General features: G+C 50.3%; 1 protein-coding gene and 1 long non-coding RNA gene across 4 annotated transcripts in view; one reads left to right on the top strand and one right to left on the bottom strand.

Annotated features, from left to right (window-relative positions):
• The first annotated feature begins 1581 nt into the window (after positions 1-1581).
• Positions 1582-21140, top strand: part of Slc2a9 (solute carrier family 2 (facilitated glucose transporter), member 9) — a 145744-nt gene continuing 126185 nt past the window's right edge. The window contains exons 1-3 of the mRNA XM_005408843.2: positions 1582-1824; positions 4011-4109; positions 20151-20311. Of these exons, the coding sequence (XP_005408900.1) occupies positions 1687-1824; positions 4011-4109; positions 20151-20311 (398 nt within the window). The 5' untranslated portion in view covers positions 1582-1686. The remainder of the gene's footprint in view (positions 1825-4010; positions 4110-20150; positions 20312-21140) is intronic.
• Positions 8562-11315, bottom strand: LOC106147064. Of its 3 annotated transcripts, none has more exons than XR_001231778.1 (3): positions 11090-11315; positions 10778-10999; positions 8562-10099 (listed from the first exon to the last, which is right to left on the bottom strand). It is a non-coding gene; the product is annotated as an uncharacterized LOC106147064 (long non-coding RNA). The 3 variants fall into 3 exon arrangements; XR_001231776.1 differs by having other exon boundaries at positions 10778-10889; XR_001231777.1 differs by having other exon boundaries at positions 8562-9467; positions 10778-10889; positions 11090-11314.

The raw sequence follows: 21140 nt of genomic DNA, 5'->3' as shown, positions 1-21140 counted from the left end.
TGGAAATCAGTATGGAGACCTGTTAAACAACTGAAACTAGAAATTCCATTTTGCCCAGCTATTCCTTTTCTGGATATGTACTTGGAAGAATTAGGATCATCATGTTAGAGTGACACACATATCCATGTTTATAGAAGCACAACTCATAATAGGTAAATCTTGGAAGCAGCCCAAATGTCCATCAGCAGCAGATGAATGGATAAAGAAAATGTGGTACTTATACACTGTGGAATACTACTTAGCCATAAAGATGAAATATTTCAGTCACTTGTGGGCAAGTGGATGGACCTTGGGGCCACAATACTAAGCGTAAAAAATCAGACACATAAGGTTAAATACTGCATGGTTTGTCTATATAAGAAACCCATAATATAAATAATTTGAAGAGTAAAATAAAAGAGCGATGATAGGAAACAGGAGCAGACTGTGGAGATAGGAAGGGGACTGAACTGGGAAGGACAGCGGAGAGCAAAGGGGGACGGGAGAGGAAACAAAGATATAAGTACTGATTCCCCCACGAATGTGATGATGTATTGCAAACAACACTAAGGGCTTTTAAAGAATCAGCCAGCCCTCCCAGAGCCGCCCCAACTGACAAGATGGCAGGCACGAGCGCTTTGTCCACGCCTGGCCTGACCTCTGACACAGGCTTTCTTGTGGGAAGCGTGGTCCCCATCTGCTCTGGGCAGTCTGTGTCCTCTGCTGTGCAGTGTGGGGCTTGACCCTTCACCTGCGGGACACCCAAGCCCTGGCACGTGTGCGTCCTCCGCGTCTCTAGTTCAGTGTGCACTTCCCCTCAATCCCAGTTTGCTGGCCTCTCTGTCTCCTGGCAGTGAACTCCTGCCCTCACCTCCTGAGCCTTCTGCATGAGGAGCACACCTCTGTCCCTACCCAGCCTCTGGGAGCTGCAGCAGAGGCAGCCACTGCCCAGTGTGACGGAGGTGCTTCTCCCACACCCAGGGCAAACAGACCTTGCGGTGCATCAATTCGGTGTGTCAGGCTGCACGGGAGGTCCTGAGCCATCCTGGGCAGCACAAAGGTCTTCCCTTGGCCAGCACTGAGGAAACGTGGTCATGATAGACGGGTGACTCCTCTTCTCTCAAACCCACAGCCGCTGCGTGTGGATCCAGGCCTCACAGACCTCTCCCCTGTGCTTCTGAGGGCAGTGTTTTTTTTCTCTGAGCCTCAGAATAACTCTGCAGGACCAGTAGGATGAGATTAATACCTATTTGGCACTGGTCCAATAGAAGCTCAGAGAAGCCACGTGACTTGCCCGAGGACACATAGTTAAAAAGTGGAGGCGTCACCCCACCAGGCTAGGAGGCAAAGCCAGCCACCTCTCCCTTCCGCCCAATCAGTAAAAAGCCGCCCAGGGTTACGCCTCTAGAAAGAACGCCGGCCTCCCTAAAAGGAAAAAAGAAAAGACCACAAAGAAAAAAGTCCACACCCTGGGTAGGACTTGCGGTAGCACAGGTTTTGCTTTATGACTCTTCTGCTACTGTGCTGACCTAGGGGCAGGGAAGAAAACGCTGTGTGTTTCCTGTGCAAACCAGAACAAATTGCAACACTTCCTGTGTGGTGCAGGCACTCCGCCCCCGGCCGGAGCGAGCCTCTCTTTCCTGGAGATGCACAGGCAGAGTTCAGGGTCCCTGCCCAGCCATCCAGGGCAGCAGGGACGAACCAAGCATGGATTCTAAGGACCAGAGCTTTGCTCTCCTGACATCCGACACCAGCTGCCCCGGGCCTCCGGGACCAGGAAGGGAGCGGCCTGAGGGTCACGGCCCTAGGAGGAGCAGCCGGGTGCCGGGTGGGAGGAGGAGAAAGGTAATCGGTCAGTGGCATCTGTGCTAGCGCTAGCAGGTGGGCTGTGGGAGTCCAGGTGTGGGTGCCCGCCGAGGCAGAGGCTTCAGGATGCAGCCCGGTGGCTGAAGGGCCTCTGCTTTGAGTCAGACAGGCCTGAGTTTAAGTCATGTGCCATCACCCGCGTGACACTGTCGTGGGGCCCCAGCTCCTGTGCCTTCTCCGGCTGGGCCAACAGCATTCTGGCAGCGGGCTGTGGATAGGCAGTGAAGCCCCTGCGGAGAACGGCAGTGCTCCTGCTCCGGGGTGATCCCTGCTTCCCTCCCTAGAGCACAGCAAGGCAGTGACTGTCACCCTTTCTCCAGCCACAGAGGACAGAGGAGGAGGGAGCAGACAAGGAGGAGAGTGGCTGAGGCAGGAAGAGGCGGTGCCCATCTGGCCCTCGCCACCCTTGGCTGGGCCCTGGCAAGCCCCTGGCACGCATACGGAGCTCCCAGTCCAGTGGCATGCTCTGGTGGCGATCAGGGCAGGGAGCCGGGGCAGCGTGGGCTGAGAGCCCAGCTGCTGCCCAGTGGCTTGGAGGAGGTGCCCTGTGGGCTGGGACCGGAGGATGACCTTAAGGAGCAAGAGTGCCGGAGCCGAGTGTCTGCCTGACTGGGTTCCATTAACGAATCCTGTTCTGTGGAGTTCCCCACGCTGCAGGGGACTACCTGGGCCCATTTCACTTGGCAGTGCCCTCCCTGGCCGTAAGCCCTCTGCAGGCCCTCCGTCCCATCACCAGGTTTAGTGCCAGAAAGGAAGCGCAGGAAGCACGCCCCGCCCTCAGGAAGCCCCTCACGCTGTCCAGCTTCCCCGCTGGCTCTCAGAGTCCCACCTTCCCCGTGCCAGGCTGTCTTCTGACTCCCATCTGGGGCGTAACCCTCTGTAAGGGGGACAAGGAACCTGAGTGACAGAGCTGCCACATAGCCAGCCAGAGGTTCCACAGTCCTAAGTAATGCAGCAGGGGGTCAAAGTGGAGTCAAAGACATAAATGTAAAAATGAGGCGGAGATGTTGGCAGTGGGTCTCAGATACAAGGAAGCCTGGAGGAGGAGACTTCAGGGAGATGGGTAGAGAGGCCTTGGCGTGTTTACCTGGGCACAGCTGGATCCAAGGCAGCAGAGAGAGAAAAAGGAGGAAATGCCATTCTGCGCGCTGGTGACATCCAGCAGCCCGTGGCCTCCTCAGCACTGTAGGCAGTGCTGCCCTTGGGAAGGGCCCTACGGCTCGGAAAGGTCAGGTCACTTGCTCGGGTCCCACAGCCAGGGGTGGAGCCATGTGGCCCTGGAGCCCAGCTGAAGGAGGCGGTCAGGCAAAGAAATGCCTACCGGAGCCCACTAGCATTGCCTTCCAAGCAGCCCTCTGCTGACTGATTTTGGCCTTGGGCGGCACCTGTCCCCTCTTCCCAGCCTGTGTGCCCCTGGCCAGCCTAGGATGCCAACACTTTCTGCAGCCTGCTTGTGCCAATTGGCCAGCAACAGGGGCCATGGGGTCCAGGTGTTCCTGCTCCATGCTGGCTATGGCACCCTTGGGTGGGGCTGGGGAAAGACTCCGTGGAGCAGATGTATTATTCTCAGGTAAGACTGTGTCTCCGTGCAGGTGCTTATTCTGAGGAGCTCAGACCAGCCTGCAGATGACACTTCAGCCGGGAAGAATGTGTGTGTGGGCATGCGGGAGTGTGTGTGCTCACATAGGTGTGTGCATGGCTTGCGTATGTGTGCATGGCTGCACGTTTCTGTGTGATGTGGGCCATCTCAGGCTCCCTGTAGGCATGCAGTTGAAGAGTCAGGGGTATGTGGGGGCGGGGAGTGCCAAGCAGCTGTGACCACCTGGGCTGCGGGCCCCAGCCTGGGCAGCGCCCACAGGACAGCTCTGTGTCCCCTTTCCTCCCTGGGGGACTAGACGAGACAGGACAGTTCCAGGGATGGAAGAGAGGATGCACAGAAAGCCTGCTGGTGTTCCTGTCTAAAATCACGGTGTGCAGCTGCTCACAGGTCCCCCCAGCAGGCGTGTGCGGGGTCCTCCTGTAGCCTGGCGGGACCTAGACGGAAATCCCTCCCGCAGCGCATCCTCTCCCTGTCTCCCGTGGGCATGGTGAAGCACCCACTCCCCAACTAGGGTACAATCCAGGTCTTCCAGGCCTGCTCTGACGTGTCTGCTCTCCCTCCCCAGGACTGGTCCTGCTCGCTCCTGGCAGCCTCGCTCGCGGGCGCCTTCGGCTCCTCCTTCCTGTACGGGTACAACCTTTCCGTGGTGAACGCGCCCACCCCGGTGAGTGTTCGCGCCCTTGGCCCGGAAGGGGACACTGGATTCTCAGGCTGCGGGTGGTCTGGGCGCCCGAGTTTGTGCAGCCTTCGGTGCTCCAGACCCTGTGCTGGACATCAGGGGGAGGGGAAGCCAGTCTCGTGGCTGGAGTGTGGGTATCCTGGGGCAAGGCTGGGTGGCCCAACCGGGTTTCCAAGGTCCAAGGAGGGATCCTGGGGGCGCTAAGCCCAGGGAAAAGGCCTGAGTGCTAGTTTCTGGAAGTGCGCGTTTTCTCTGCTGTTCATTCTTTTTGTTGAGCCATAATCATGACCAAAAGCCACTCCTGTGCCTGCCTGCTGAGACCCAGCCCTGGCTCCTGTTTCAGACTGAGATCAGTGCTGGGTTCGATTCTTCAAGGCCTCCTCACCACCTGTCACCCAGGCGAGGTGTGCTGGCCGCCCAGGCCACGGGCCTCCTGAGCAGGATGGAGGTGTGAGGGATGCCACCCCGGGAAGGGGATGCTTGCTGGGCCCCATCTGGGAGGCCGAGGGCTTGGAAGGACGGACACTGGAGAAAGCAGGACAGAGCCGGGAGCTTCTAGGGCCTTTTCTGCCTTGGGGCCCAGCGTCCCCGGTGCCTCACCTAACCAGAGGACCTGGGGCCTGTGGAGCTTCAGTTCTGGAGCACGCTGGGATTGTGGAGAGATGCCTCCTAATTCTGGGCTCTGTGTGTGTCAGGACAGATCTGGGTTTTTAAAAATTCTGTTAGCTCTGACATTTGTGTAGGTTCATTTGAAAAATGAGTTCTGATGCTAAAAACTGAAAGCCGGGAGGCCAAAGGTGGCTTCTGCAGGCACTTGCAGCGATCAGCGACGCTTTTGTCACTGTAATGTCACCCTGAGAGGGGAGCTGACTTGTCCTGACTTCTCTCCAAAGGCGAGCTGGGAATTCGGGCCCTTGCTCCATCTCGGAAGCTCAGCAGGCCATTCAGCGGGGAGGGAGGGGCTTCCTGTTCGTGGAGTGTGGGGCAGCCCTGTGAAACCCGTGCCTGGAGTAGCGCCCTGTGGGCCGACCCTGTGGCCTTGGGAGTGGGCAGCTCATTCGTCTCTACCCATGCACTGAACGCGTATTTGTTCAGTGCCTGTCACATGTCCATGCTGGGGATCAGGGAAGGCAACCTGGAGGAGGTGGCCTCCAGGGTGAAGGATGGGGAGGATTTCCACAGTGGTGCAGGGAGAGGCAGGGAGCTGCAGTGCATGGGAAGCTTGATTGTGTCAAGGCAGTGCCCTGCTGGGAACAGTAGAGGTGCCACATGCCAGTGTCCAAGGAGAAAGGGAAGACAGAGTGGCAGAAGAGGTGAAAAGAGGGGTGGAGCGGGAGGAGAACCTCAGATCTCAGGCTGAGGAGCAGGATGTAAGTCTGCAGGCACTGGGGCGCCAAGGCAAGATCAGGAGGTGCACTGAGGCAGAAGCAGGGCTTAGGGTTTCAATACATGCATTTGCGGGTAGAGGGACATCATTTAGTCCATCGATGCTACCCTTACCTCCTTGAGAGGTAAAAGGCTCAGTGTTTAAGCAAGGTGCCCGAGACCACATGGCTAGGAGAAAGCAGCACTAGAATTCAGATCTTAACCTGTCTGAATCGAGCCTGTGCCCTTTCCTCCCGTGTTATTGACCACCATTGCCAGACCCCACATGGTCAACTAAGGCCAAGAATGACCACAGGACAGTAAGGGGTCAATGGCAAGCCAAGTGGGTCATTCATCTGACATCTAGACATAGTCTTTAAAAAGCCCAGGGCTTCTCCACCTCTGATACTTGGAAACCTACAACAGGGGTGGGCAAACTTCTGCAAGCCTTCAGATTGTGAATATGTAGCATTTGCAAAGCCATATGGTCTTTTCCACAATTATTCAACTCTACCTTTGCAGCAGCAACCAACCATAATACTAGTAAATGAATGGGTGAGGCTGTGTGCCAATAAAACTTTATTTACAAAAGGAAGTAGCAGGCCTGGAATTGTTGATTAACAGCTATGCTTGAGGTTCTAGTGTAGGGGACAATGACTCTTAGCATATAATTTTAAGATAGAATAATTCTAGTCTTAATGCAAGCCTCAAAATGCATCTTGAGAAACATCCCGGGAGGTTGTAAAGAGTTAACTTTGCAGTCCTGACTTAGCCCTGGAATGCTTCTCCAAAGACAAAGAACACCGGGGCCCAGATAACCACCTATGACCCTGCCTGGGTTGTTTCATCCCTTCCCTGGCCCTAGATAAACATTGTAACCGTAAGGGAAATGTCTGGTTATCTAAAGGGGGACATATAGAACAGAGTACAGAAAGTATATATCATTGTGGTTGGGCTCATGACCGGAGCCTGACTCGGTCACGTGGCACAAGGAAAACAACATGTGGCCAGGGCTACAACATTCCAATCTGTTACCATGGAAACCAAAAATGTATATAACCTGGGAACAAAGGCAGGCCCGTGCCCTCTTCCCGGACTTGCAAGTCGGGATGAGAGGTGACCAGTCTAAATTAAAACTTTGTCTGTTCTCTTTGGTCTCTTGCAGAATACAGCCCGAATTTTTGCCATAACACTAGGAATGGGTTAGGCACCTGGGGATGCCTGGTGGTCTACTGTATCTTCTGTCTATCCATCTACCTAGTCAGATGTATCCTGATGCCCTTGTAAAAAGTGGAAAATCCGAGGCTAATTTGCATACTAATCAAATGGATATGATAATTGCCTGAGTTCTCAAGTAGTGGCACATTCAGGCTGGAAATGCTAACCTGAAACCTGGATAATGTCCTTAGATTTATGCTGTGTGAGCTCTGGCCTTTCGGGGAGAATGCTGCTCTTGCTGGGCTGGCCTCATCGGTGCTGTCAGAAGAGTCTGGGTTGCTGAGCTGAAGTGGCCAATGTCGCCTTGGTCCCTGGGAGCTCCCAATGTGTGGCTCCCACCTGAGGGATCGTGAGGGCTGGTTGGAGACACTGCAGCTGCAGTGGGGTTCTGATTGCTGAGGGCTGTTCTCTGCATGCTCGTGGGTCCCATGGCCAGGCAGGCAGGGCAGACACAGGCCTGGGTGGGGTGAGGATTTTGTCGGTGCACAAATCAAAGCCCCTCTTGCTCGCAGATTGTCCAGAGAGCCTACAGGAAGATTCTAGAAGCAGTGTTTTAAAGAAATTTGAGGTCCAAGACAGAGTGGGGAATATGGAGCTCAGACTGCAGGCCAAGGGACCCAGCAATGACAAGGACCAGGCTGGGGAGGACAGGGTGCAAGAGGAGCATCTGGTGCAGGGCAGGGGCCAGATGGGTTCCAACCCAAGATGTATGAGGGTCCTGTGCCACAGGAGGAGTTCACATTGCACTGCGCCTGAGAGGATGGGAGTCCTTCTTGGCAGAGTGATCACTAGGGCGTCATCGGGATGAGCCACTGAGGAGGATAGAGGCGCAGATGCACAGGGGTGCTGGCCAGAGACTCGAATGGCAACAGACATCAGCAAGCAGAGTGGGGAGGGCAAGGGCAACAGGCGGGGAGGCCAGGCCAGGGCTGCTTGCCGGAAGGAGCATGGGATCCCACAGATCGCAGTGTCCTTGCATGTGGAGCTGCCAATCCCTGGCTCCCTGGGGTCTCGCAGAGCAGCAGTGGCACAGGAAGTTTGCAACCACCTGACGTCACAGTCCACGAGACAGCCCTCGCTCCAGAGCCCTAACCTCGGGGCGCCCAGGCCACCCACACCTCTGAACATCCAGCAGCAAATGTGGGAGTTCCCACTCCCACTCAGGTTGTATTAGAAGAACTCAAGGAACTCAGAAAAGTGCTATCCTCACAATTTCAGTTTATTACAGCAAAAGGATGCAGGCCAGAAGGAGCCAAAAGAAGAGATGTACAGGATGCAGCCCTGGAAGGTCCTGGCACTCTTGCCCGTGGGATCTGGGTACATCACTACCCTCGCCTGACGAGTCCATCGGTGTAACCCTTCGCCCAGGGTGCCGTCTCCCAGGGACCTCCAGCCTCCAGAGTGTCCACTGGGGTTTCATCATGTAGGTGTGACTGATGGGACCTTTGGCTGCCAGATTAACTCAATCTCCCGTTCTCTCCTTTCTGGAGACCGGGCTGATGACCCTTGACACAAAGCTCCGGCCTTTTACCACACAGTTGGTCTTTTCGGCAAGGTTACTTCCCACCCCAAGTTATCTCATTTGCATATAATCATCACTCAGGAAATCCCAAGGACTAAAAGATGGCAGGAAAGTAGAAGGGAGACTATTCTTGGTAAGAGAAAGAAAATAAGAATAGGGGGAAAAGTGTAAGATCGGGCAGTGGTGGAATAATATAATCAAAATATGACATATGCATCTATGATAATACCATGTTGGAACCCAATATTGTGTAAAATTAATAGGCATTAATAAAAATATATTTTTTAAAAGAAAGAAGGTGGGCATGGTGGTACACACCTGTAACTCCAGCACTCTGGGAGGCTAAGGCAGGAGGGTCACAAGTTAGAGCCCAGCCTGGGCAACTTAGTGACTTAGCAAGACCCTGTAACAAGGTAAAAATTAAAGAGGGCTGAAGCTGCATTTCAAAGTGAAGGTCCTAGGTTCAATCCCCAGTACTGGGAAAGAAAAATAAAAATAAACCCTAAAGACTTACAGGCTACCTTCCAAGAACCAGGGACAAAGCGCAGTCATGTTCTGTAATATACAGCCATACATTATAATATTACAATGTACATTACACAAATGTGTATTATAGATAGTAATGTTGGTTAAGTACATTAGTGAATGAGAGCAGGAAGAAGTGAGAAAAACAGAATGAATGACAATGTAGCTTCAGGGGTCTCATTTATGACCTCTCCCCACCCCATTTAAATTAAAACTTTTTTAAGAGAAAAGAAATCAATCTCCAGGAAACAATCATGAGTGGTTTGGTTTTGGTAATGAATTCCCCACCTTTCTGTGGCTTCAGCGCTGGCAGTGTTTTGTCTTCTTGTGGATGGGTCTGAATCGCACACCCCTGCTGTGAGCATTTAAGCCCAGGGTTTTCAGCTGAGCAATTAATCCAACTCCCCATAAATTTCCCAGCAGAAATTGTCCATTCCTTCATTTTCCTCTGCCTGCTCCTTCCCTCAGGGCAGATAAACAAATGATAAAAAGGAAAATCAACATCTCTCTCTACATGAGTGCAGTGGCAATGCCCAATTAACTGCAGGTATTTAAAGCTGGTCAAAGATTCGAAGGAACTCACAGATGGGGAACTCGCAGGGCGAGTCCAGGGCTTCTGACCAGCCCAGCACCACTTTGCCAGAGTTGGTTCTGGGAGCCCAGATGCAGGCGGCAGCAGCTGAGGTCACAGGAGGCCCAGGTTCATCTTGTCACTGCGGAAACAGTGGGCAGGGATGCTGGTCAGATGAGCGTCTCTGCCTCCTAGCATCTCTTCTCATCTCTCTCTTCTTTCTTCCCATTTGCTGTGCCTCCTCTAGTCTCAGTAGTTACAAAAGCAATGGGCCTCTATTAGTACAAGAAAATAGCTCCGAGATTTAATAATAAAATTCCTAGTCTGAAATGCATTCTGGGAGTCAGGGACAGTATCTCTCACTCGCCCACCGGCCACACAGGGCAGACACAGGGATGACAACCTCGTTTCACAGGTAAGGGGAGACTGAGTAGCTCGCAAGGCTGCTTGACTCGTAGTGTATTTGGGGTCTGAACACAAACAGGCTCCACCCAGAGGTCCTCTTCAAGCTTCATCTAAACCCACTCTTTCCCCAAGATCATTCACACATGTATTTTACATCGTTTGGGGTGCCTAATATTCACATGGAAAGCATCATTCCGTGCTGTTGGACGTTGTCCAGCACCAGGACTTTACAGCATCACATGGCTGTTCTTCCAGCAGCCCATCTGCAAGCTTGGGGTCCACCTCCCTCACAAGGGCTTCCTCAGTTGCTTCTGATTTTTCTCTGGTCTAAGATGCTGCTCCCTTGTTTATACTGGAAGCTGTCCGTCACTGTTGGGTTGAATTTGATTTAAATCAGAGCTTGGGGAGTTGGGAAGGACAGGATCCTCCCAGGCCTGGGTGTCAGCGTCTTGCTGTCCAGGCTGGGGTGTGTGTGTGTGTGTGGATCATCCCCCGCTCCATGCCCTGGAGGTCTCAGCTTATTAGACCTGGACCACCTGCACCTTTGATTCTGAGCTATCTCATCTCATTGGGCTCATCTAGCAGAAGTGCCTGTTGCCCTCATGGGAAGAGCTCACAGAACCGCTGTGCCTCAGGGAAGCGCTGCTCGGTGGGGCAGGGCAGTGGGTGGTGCAGTGAGAGCGTGGACAGGGGACCAAAAAGGGAGCGGGAAAAACATGGAGGGAACATGCACATGTGAATGAACAACAGCGCATAAAGCTAGAAACATCCTCTTCAGACCCACAGGGAAAGACGCTGAGATTTATAGAGCACCTACTATGTGATGGCCTCATATTAAGAACTTCAGTGCCTCACGGAATCCTTCTAGCAGCCCTATCTGCAAGCTGGAGTTCTTATATTCATTCTTAAAAAACAGGTATTTTAGAATCGGTGCCCCAAACCACACGCTGAGCTTGTATTTGTTCAGATGCCCTTTGCAAGCCTCTGCAGGCTCAAGGCTGACTTTCGACAGCCAAAAGCAATCTGAGTGGTGGTGAAAACACTCACCTTTCCATTCTAGCCAGAGGGCACACAGACAGGAATGTGTGGAATGTGTTGTTGCGGATCTGCTTGAGCGCACAGCACCCTGGAAACGGCTCTGAGATCTCTCCAGAGATTCCTGCTGAAGGACAGAGGCTCAGAACTCAGAGCCGTGGAATGAGAAGGATACTGGTGGTGCCCTCCCTCCCGCTTGGGGCCAAAGAGCGAATGAAACTTTCTTCATGGTTTCTGTAATTAAATGCAAGAGTCAGGCTGGAACCTCACTGCAAAGAGCACGGACGGAAGGTTGTCCGCGGAGGCTGGGAAAGCCCTGCTCACCTGACTGTTGCTAGCAATTGATACATCCTCTCCCACACAGTTACCACCCACACGGAAGCAGCCGTGGGGACAGAATACTCTCAGGACCCCGGAAGTATGGAGGCCTCTTCCCACCCACACGGTCCGCCAGTCACGGTCTTCCCAGGAAACACAAGGTGGGGAGGAAAAACCACCCGGCCTGCAGATGACTGATCAAGTCACAGAGGAGCTGGGGTGTCAGGGTCCCCAAACCACTCTCGGGTAGATGCTTCTCTAGGAGAACTCCACCCAGGCACATGGGGACCCCTGTGGCAGAATCCACAGAAGGAAAGTGCAAGGGGTAAAGCCCAGGGGAAAGCAGACTCCGGCTGCCATGCGTCCCCTCCAGCGGAGCGCATGGGGTGCTTGCCATCCTCCCCAGCAGCAAGCTGTGGAAGCTTATATGAAATTTGTCTACCAGGTCAACTCAGCAAAGTCTCAGAGTCCAGGGTTTCTAACAGGGGCTGCTCCCACGGGCCCCTGTGTTCCGGGCACGTAGGAAATTCCAGGCCCCAGGCAGCATTGGCCACACCGTCCACACCACAGAGCAAGCACCCACAGAGCCGCTCTCCCCTGTGGTGGGAAAGTGGCAGCCCTTCCCAAACCCAGGTTTCCGACACCAGCACACCACGGCCTTGCAAATGGACCTCTCCAAGGAGAGCATGTCAGGCCTGCTGATCACACAGCTGCACGGATGCCTTGGCGTGCGAGTCAGGTGACATGGCGTTACAGTGCCCGGCTTGTGTGGCTCTTGTGTTGGAGAGCCTGGTTTGGTGGCAGCACGTTTGCCAGGAGTGTCAATACTGTTTTTCCACTGCATCAGTGTGTATTCTGGTGTCAAGTGTCTTTATCCACCCCTGGGGCACTGTGGACATGACTCACTCTCATATGTGACCTGTGCATGTACTGTGGCCCACCATCCAACCTTCTACTTATGAACATTTTTATGGTGACCCTGAGAATAATTTTAGATGAATGCATGACATGCTCTTTGTGAAGCAATAAAGAGCATTAATATCGTAAATCAGGCTACAAGGTAATTTGCCTCCCGGTGGCTGGCAATTTCCTGTCATCATTTGGAAGATGAGAATTGCAGGGTTCAATTTGTTGCCATAAGTGTGGCCCTTGAGTTCTCAGGCTGGGAGATAATGGTGAATTATTAATAGATTCTTGGACCTGAGAAATAATCATGTCTAGCTAGGTGCTTTATTTTACATATACGGAGATAATGATATTGACACCTACAAAAACCATTGCAATTTTTAGTTCTTACTGTGTGTGTTTATGGATGCAGAGCTGTGCATAATATTCGTCCTCACATAAATCCTCATGGTAACTCCACGAGGAAGGCAGTGATTTCATAGATGATGGCCCAGGAGCTCAGAGAGGTTAGGGAACATAATTGGTCTCCCACCAGAGATGTGACAGGTCCAAGAGAGGAATAAAGCAGATGCCAAAGTCCTTAACTATTGAGAACACTGTCCAGAGGGTCAGAATTCCTGGCTGAAGTCACTAAAGGTCACAGGGCCCTCAGTGGTATATGCAAGTCTGTCTCCTTTCCTTTAATCATGTAACCTCTTATTGTTTCCTAACAGCTTGAACTCTAGGTAGTTCTAGTCATAATATAAATGCTTCCTTGGTGAACTCATAAAATATTCCATCAGACTCATCTTCTCACACCAAATGAGGACCCTTCTTGCTGGCCCCACCTCCTTTACACTAAACTCTCCAATAGGCTTCAGGCTACATGTGTGATGGACATTCCAGCCCACAAATCAGAGCTTTCCATCCCATGTTTACCCCTTCAGTTGCTTCCCAGGGATACACAGAAGTATAGACTCTACAGGCTTCAGGCAAAGCTAGGTACTACCAACCCCACCTCCTTCTCCAACTTTTCTCCCAAGGCTGGACTACCTTCCACCTCACTAGGCCATTTACAGTCCACTTTGTCAACACATGGCCACCAGCTTCTGCATCTTGAAGCTTCTGCTGCCTCCATCTGCTGCCATCCATCCCAGTCCACCTGCACTGCCTGCTAACCTGATTTACAGCCAGGTTCCTGTAACCTTGTTCAGCCTCCTGCCATCGTGTACTTCTCACCCATGCTGTCGTGGTGCATTTACTGGGCTGTTGTCGCCACTAGAGCCTGAGCTCCTTGAAAGCAAGGGAGCCAGAACTTGTATGTAGAAGACAGGATAGAAGCATGCCCCCCCTGCCCCCATGGTAAGGAAGCAGATATAGAGAAATAGAAAGAAAGACACAAGAATGGGCCTCCGGGATGTAGGCCCAGTGGAAATGGAAAATATGGGCTCCAGGAAGGACATGGCCCAATATAGGCCTAGAGATTAGCTATCACAGTGGCCTAAACACGACCTTTTATTACAGAAGTCTTTCTTCACATAGAATCTGACAAGTTCCCCCAAAACATAAAAGGAAAGCTTGGCAAAGGCCCATGTCTCCAAGCCTGCCCCGCTTCATGACTTGGCCTAAGTCTTCCCTCCTTTGCAAAGCCTTGGGCCCTAGTGCATTCATCAAGGCATGGGTTTTATGTTTGGGTAAGCTAGCTGCTGTAACAAATAAGTCCTGATTCTCAGGTGCTGAATGCAGTGAGAGTTCTTTACTTGTGCATGTCACCGTTAAAATAGGTAGGTAGAGGGCTGTATTCCATGAAGGACCCAAACCATCAGAATAGCTTTGACCAGGGATTTGACATCCTCCACTGGTTTCTCAGAGAATGGTCAGCTAAGGAAAGAAAATGAGCATGAAGAAGGCATACAAACTCTTAATCCCCTAAAGGGTGGAGGTAACACATCCCTTCAAATCATATCCCTTGAGTAAGAAGTAGTCACAGGGCCCCTTCCAGGTGCAAGGTCAGAGAGGTCTGGCTGGCTGTGTGGTCCCATCAGAGTCCACGTGTCTATGGGATGTGTTTCTCAGCTGAAGATCTCTGCTATTGCACTGGCTTTCCCATTGCTAGGACATGATACCCAATGTCCACATTTCAGAGGAGGAAGGGTTTATTTGTCACATGGTTTCAGAGGAGTCAGTGCATGACCTGCTGGTTCCAAGGCAGGAATAACATGGTAAAAGACATACATACCTACAAGGGAGGTATTGATATGTCCTCTTTGTATTTTCTACATCAAGAGTTAGAATAAGGCAGTGGGTAAGTTTGGGGGTCAAGCCCAGGCTTAGGTCTTGACTACACCACACACCAATGGTGCAAGCTTGGGGAAGCCTCATACAGCTTTGGGTCTACCACTCCTCAGCTGCCCCAAAAAGAAATCTGTCATGGGGTGATGAAGGGAAGGAGATGAGCTCATAGATGTCCATGTCATAAGTTACACATGGCATATGGTAAATATGACAGATGAGATCCTTGTTTTATTCTATTTTTATATGGGGGTTACTGACACACAGCACAAACTCCATGTAAAACCTGAGCATGTATGTAAGCATCTGGTCAGTAACATCCACTACAGCTCACGTGTTCACAGATATTAGGTTCTGGAAGGTCAAACTGCATAACCTTCTTGTTTGTGCAATAAATTAGCTATGCAGCCCTCGTCACCTGACTCCAGCAATCACAGGGGACTGTCAGTGGGTCACTGCTAACTTCGCAGCTGCAAAAGGGATACTCACCAAAGGCAGCACTTAGAAAATAGCTTCAGGGAACTTTTGAGAGATGTGTTTCTATAGGGAGCACAGACCATGCTGCAAATATTGCAGGTGTTTTCAAGATTTCCCTGGAGGATTCTGCTCTAGTATTTCTCAAAATAAAAGAAATCTCAGCAGACTCCCAAAGCGGCATTTGACAGTGAGTGATCTGGAAGCCCTCCCTTCCCCAACAAGGCCTTGGAGTGCAGTGTGACACAAAGGAAAAGAGGTAATTTCCTCCCAAACAGCATCGTTTGGTTTCCTTATATTAATTCCGGGAAAATGGTCATTGCCGCAAGTGTGTAATGAGAGGCTCTCTAGACTGGGTGTTAGCTGGTCTTCTTGCGAGACACCTGTTTGCTTGTATTAATGCAGGACTGCAGTGGGGATCAAAGTCACAACCAAGAGTGCAGAGCTGGGTCTTCTGGTGGCAGGAGGGGTACCTGTGAATTCCTGGGTACTCATTACTTACACTGGCTTCACTGAGCAGCCCTAGCCCTGTACATCCTTGCTGTAGCCCTTGGCCCATTCTGTACTCTCTGCCTTCCCATGGTCCCTGTGGCCCCTTGCCTTCACAGTTATCACCATTTCTTCCTGGCGGACTTTGCTCTTTGGGGGTTATTGCTGCTGTATTTACTAGGGTCTGATAGAGTGTCCGGACGCTACAAGGGCTCAACTGGTATTTCCTCTGAAGCAGCTGCACTTCCCTGCAAACTCCCACCCCTTCATTGTGAACTTGAGAGCTCAGATAGTGGAGTGGTTGTGCTTGGGCCTGGAAGCCCGCAGCTGCAGCACAAACACCCTTCTGCTGCCTCTGAGCCACATGGCCATCGGCAAGTGATGTCCCTCTCCGCCCCTTCATTTGTAGGCATGCATTGATCACACCTTGTTTGATCGCATCTGATCCAGAGCTGCTTCAGAAAGTGGCAACAAGGGTGGAATAAGTATGTTCAAATAAGGGGGAAGCTGTTGGGCGGAGAATAATGGCAGCGTGTTCTCCACTGTAATAATTTTTTAAAAATGTAATCATTCACCGTATGCTTTGATCACACTATATGTGTGGGATTTTCACCCTCCACTGTGACAAGTGGTCTTTGTTTCCCACTAGAGCTCATGAGGAAGGAAAGTCCTCCCAAAAGAGCTTCTGATGCTGGGTAGCCCCTGGAGTACATAAAGACTTTGCACTAAGTACTTGCTGTTAGCTTGATGTCCAGCCATGGACAGAAAGGTGGCACTTGTTCAGAGAGGCTGCTTGAGGCATCTGGGTAGGGGCCTGAGGGTCAGTGTCACAGAACCCCCGGCAAGAGGGGCTGGTGGGGACTGGCTGACTGGTGGGAGTGGGAGAAGTCTCTTGGAAGTAGGCAAAGGTATTAGTTTTCAGGGGCTGCTATAATGATGTATTTATCATGATTGGATTAAACAACAGAAATATGTTGTCGTACAGTTCTGGGGACTGAAAGCCCAGGATCAGTGTGTTGGCAGGGTTAGTCCCTCTGAGGGCTGTGAACAGGGACCAACCTATTCCATGCCTCTCTCATCCATGGCTATTGTCTCCCTGTACCTCTGACCTTTGCCTCCCCTCTGCCTCCCTGCCTGTCTCCGAAGTTTCCCTTTTCATTAGGACACCGCTTGTAGTGGGTCAGAGGCCACTGTAGTGACCCCATTTTAACTTCCTTACTTCTGGAAAAAAGATCACATCCTGAGTACTGAGAGTTTTATCATGTGAATTTGAGGGAAAATTATTCAAATCATGATGGACAAAGATGAGGGAGAGTGCCACAGCCAAGGAGCTTGGGCCAAGGGTGGGAGTGAAGAACGAACTCATGGCTTTTGGCTGAGCAGCTGGAGAATTAGGGTACCACTTGCTAAGCTGAGAGGAGCCGATAAAAGGAATTCAAGGGAAGAAATAAAGGCTGATCGTTCCCATCTACTCTCCAATTCGTCATGTAAGGAACTTACGCCCCACAATGGCCAGTGGGACAATAAGAGGTTTTCTGGGCTTCTAGGAAAGTTCTTCTCTGCCCCAGTGAATCTATGAGAGGCCAGAATTACTTTCTCCAGCCACGCGTCATGCAAAGGCAGATGACTGGAATTGCTCCTAGGAGCCATCCTACAATTCTGGGTAGATGCAGCCCCAAGATAGTTCAAACTACAAAGCAGAGTGAAGCCACTGGAAGCACCTATGTGCTTGTCTATGGTCCTGAGCCATGAGACCAACAGGCCTTTAAGCGCACCACTTCTGTGAATCTGCATTCATGTGAGTGTCCCCACTGGTTAGCCATTTTGACTTGGTTCCTGTTACTTGCACCCAAGAACACCTTTTCATGTTATAGCATAATACCGGCACTGTTGGTCCATGGTTTCTTTGAGACCTGTGGCTGTGTCTGGTTTATCTCTGTGTCCAGCTCACGACCCAGTACTCAGTTCACTTGTTGAATGCATTAGAGGATGATGGCAGATCAGAGCATCTTGTGCATGAAGGCGTGGGAAGGTCATCACCAACAGGAATAGCTCTAGTTGTTGGTAGCACACTCTGGCCTTTCTCCGTGCTGTAAAGAAGGTAGCTGTGGAGTCAACAGGACAGAGAAAATGGCAAGAGAATGAATACCATGCAGGGAGAGGGCATTACTCCTCTCCTCCTCTCCTGCCACCACAGTATTTGCTTACGTCAGAGACCTGGAGTCTGCTATGCTCCTTTTGGCCTTCTCTAGCTCCTCCTTCCCCAAACCTGAACTAATAAGCCAATGAGTCCTCTCCACTTTTTTTGAGAGAGGGTCTCACTAAGTTGCCCAAGCTAGCCTTGAATTTGATACCCTCCTGCCTCATTCTCCCAGCTAGCTGGGATTGTAAATCCTGTCCATTTTACTCTCAGTATACATCTCAAATCCATCTACTCCTGTTAGCTCCACTGCTCGGCCCCTGCCATCAGGATCTTTGGGCCGTGCAGTGCCCCCAGCAGTCACTGATGCCCAGCTTCCTCTCCGGCTCCCCTCTGATCCCCTTGTCCCTCTGCAGCTGAGAGGTCCTCTGAAAATACAAATGTACCAGTCCTCTCTTTGCTTCGAATCCTCCAGTACACCTTGAGTAAAATCCAAGTAAAAACAATGCTTAGGAACATAACGGCCCACATGACCGCCCTTCCAACTCTCCCCAGTCTACCTTTTCCCCGTCCTTTCCCTGTCCACCCATGCAGGCTTCATTCCATGGACATCCCAAGCTTTCCTTCCCACGCCGCCATGGCATATGCTTTTCCCTCTCCCTGGAACAATTTCCACCATTTTTTAAAAAAAGTTTTAAAGGGGCCAAAGTGTATCCTACTTGTAAAAGACTATATAAAAATATAAATATACAGTCTCATACATACACTGAAACAGCACTTAAAGAATGATTACAAAGTCTAGCACCCAGGTAGCCACCATGCAGGTTAAGAATAGCGGGTCCTGCCAAGGATCTCTCTCTAATCTTGTCCTACACCCTCCCCCCCCCCCGTGATAATCACTGATATTTGAGATAATTATGTTTTTGGTTTTCTTTGTCATTTTGTCATCTACATATAATTGTACCCACAAATGTACAATATTGCATATCTTTGAGTCATATATGGAATCATAACTTCCTTTGTTTCTGTCTTCTGATCAGTATTATTTTTGGTGAAATTTTGCTTAGTTCATACATGTTTGTGACTGTAGTGTTTCTCATGCCTAATCTGCAATTTATTTATCCTTTCTACTTTCAGTGGTCATCTGGGTTGTTTCCCATTTGGGGTTATTATGACCAATGTGTTCTCACAGCTGAGATGTAATACATCCACAACTGAAAGGAGAGGTTTATTATCTTATGGTTTCGGGAGATTCAGTCCATGGTCAGCTGACTTGAAAGCAAAACCTGGTGACAGAAGTTGATGGTGGAACGAAACTGCTTGGTTCATGGCAGCAGGGAGTCAGAGCAGGGAAACAGTGCTGGAGAAGAATGGCTTAAGGACCATGTATAGTCCCAAAGCCCGTACATCTCCTCAAGGCCATGTTGTACATATACCCATGGCCATGGCACCATGATCCACCCAGACACACCCAGGAGTGTGCTTTACTAGTCTACTAGGTGTTTCTTAATCCAGTGAAGTTGACAGATCAGGATTGATGGTCACAGCTACCATGAACTTTTAAGTAGATATATCCTAAGTCCTGTGCAGAAGTTTTTCAAGGGAATTTTCTAGAAGAGGATCTGCTGGGTTGTAGACTAATGATGTCTCCAGCTTGACAAAATGATGTCAAACTATTTTCCAAGATGGTTGTGCAAATTAAATGCCCACAAGCAATGAGTGCAAAGGCTCACCACTACTTGGTCCTACAAGACCTTTTAATTTTTGACCTGTGTGGGGATTGGGTGTACACTCCATTCAAACAGTGAATGCTGTTCCAACCTTTCATGTGAGCCTCACAACAGCCAAGAAAGCTCACTTTGCAGATGTGGAAAACCAAGATTCAGCAGACAAATCATTATTCTGGAATTCAGTGCATGTCTGTGAGACCCAAAACTATGCTTCTTCTGCAATGCCATGTACTGGCTGCGCTAGAGCTTGGGAGTCATGTTTGGTAGAAATAGACAACTATGAATATATTGGGAATTACCCAGATCCTGTCCCAAATCCAATGACAGTGATGAGGCTCTGATGAGTGTGAAGATGTATCTCATTGTGGGTTTAATTTCCATCTCCTTAGTGACTAATGATGCTGAGCATCTTGTAATTGCCTACTGGTCATTTGTGTTTTTTTAGTGTCCATTCAAGTCTCTTTGCTGACTTGTAATTGCACCATTTATCTTCTAATTGACATGCTAGCACTGTTTATGAATTATGGATACATCCCCTTTGTAGCAATATTCTAAGTCAGCCTATGACTTGTCTTCATTTTTTTATGGTGTCTTTTGAATAACATAAGAATAAATTTGATAAAATCTAGATAGCATTTTTTATGTATTTTTATGTCTTATATCTCTAACCATTCTAAGATGTGTCTTTTGTTAGATATATACACTTTTAATACACTTTTAAGGTGATAGTACTAAGCATTAAAGTTGGAGAAGCCCAGATACAGTGGTGATCATAGGCTTAGGGGGCAGATCCAACTTGCCTTCTCTGTTTCATGCTTACAGAACTAGTCACTCTGTTTCTTTGAGTCTCAGTTTCCCCATCTGCAAAATAAGATTTAAAAATAAGGACCATTCCTAAAATTTGTTAGATGAGTCCAGTGACATAAATCTCAGACAGAATTTAGCTAAGAGCTGAACATGAAGAAAGTGCTTTATAACAGTTATTCTGTTTTATATGGTTTGCTTCAAGCATCAGGATGGGCAGAAGTAAATAACATGGTTTGTTGTTTATTTCCAGTACATCAAGGCCTTTTACAATGAATCATGGGAAAGAAGGCATGGACATCCAATAGACCCGGATACTCTGACCCTGCTCTGGTCTGTGACTGTGTCCATATTTGCCATCGGTGGACTGGTGGGGACACTAATGGTGAAGATGTTTGGAAGGATTCTTGGGAGGTCAGTTGGGGGCCATCTCTGGGGGTTCCCTGCTTATTAATTATCGAGTATCTGTGGCATGGTCAGGGTCCCTGCAGCTAACAGAACTCCGCTCAGACAGTTCAACTGCAGAGATTTCAGTGCCCCAAGGGGAAAAGGAGAAAATAAGGCCCCAGAGCCCGGGGAGAGCTGGGGCCATGGGCAATGGGCTGATGAGTGGGAGGTGAAGTTGTGGGATGGAAGTGGGGGGCTGGGATGTGTCAGAACCATAGGGGAGGCACTGACACTTCCTTGTCCCCAAGACCATCCGGAGAAGCAATTAATATAGTGCCAAGGAAGTACAACTGTTGCCTAATGTAGTGAGAAGTGACATATTCTGAAGTCTTCCAGTGTTCCAGGTGGGCATACCCACCCACTCTTCTGCTTAATTTGCTCTACTGTGGGGTTGGTAAATGAAGAGAGGAGTGAGAGATTTAGGGTACCTGTGCTACGTACTAGCTCATGTGTGGCTGAGCTCAGGCTGGGGTCCACACATGATGTGGTCTCAGCACTATGATCTTGGCATGGCACCAAGCAACTAAAGTCCATGACTGCTGGGCAACAGATATGTGACTGTCTGGTACCAGGCTGGTGCCACTGGCCAGGAGTACTGAGGTACTCTTCCTAAGCCTCTGGGTGGCGGATTCCAGACCCGGTCTATGGTCCTCCTGCCTATCCTGGTTAGAATCAGCCCTTCCCAGGCTCCACAGACTGTGACATCTTCCTGCCTTGTGCAAGGCCATTGCACTTCTGCACCACGGATGGCTCTTAGGAGGCATCAGAAGCCTCTCAGAACAGGGAAAGGAACAGT

This window comes from Chinchilla lanigera, unplaced genomic scaffold (assembly GCF_000276665.1).
Source record: "Chinchilla lanigera isolate Chin_1 unplaced genomic scaffold, ChiLan1.0 scaffold00113, whole genome shotgun sequence".
Lineage (NCBI taxonomy): Eukaryota > Metazoa > Chordata > Mammalia > Rodentia > Chinchillidae > Chinchilla > Chinchilla lanigera.
Note: the sequence above shows the minus strand (reverse complement) of the source record. Positions and strands in the feature narration are given on the sequence as shown.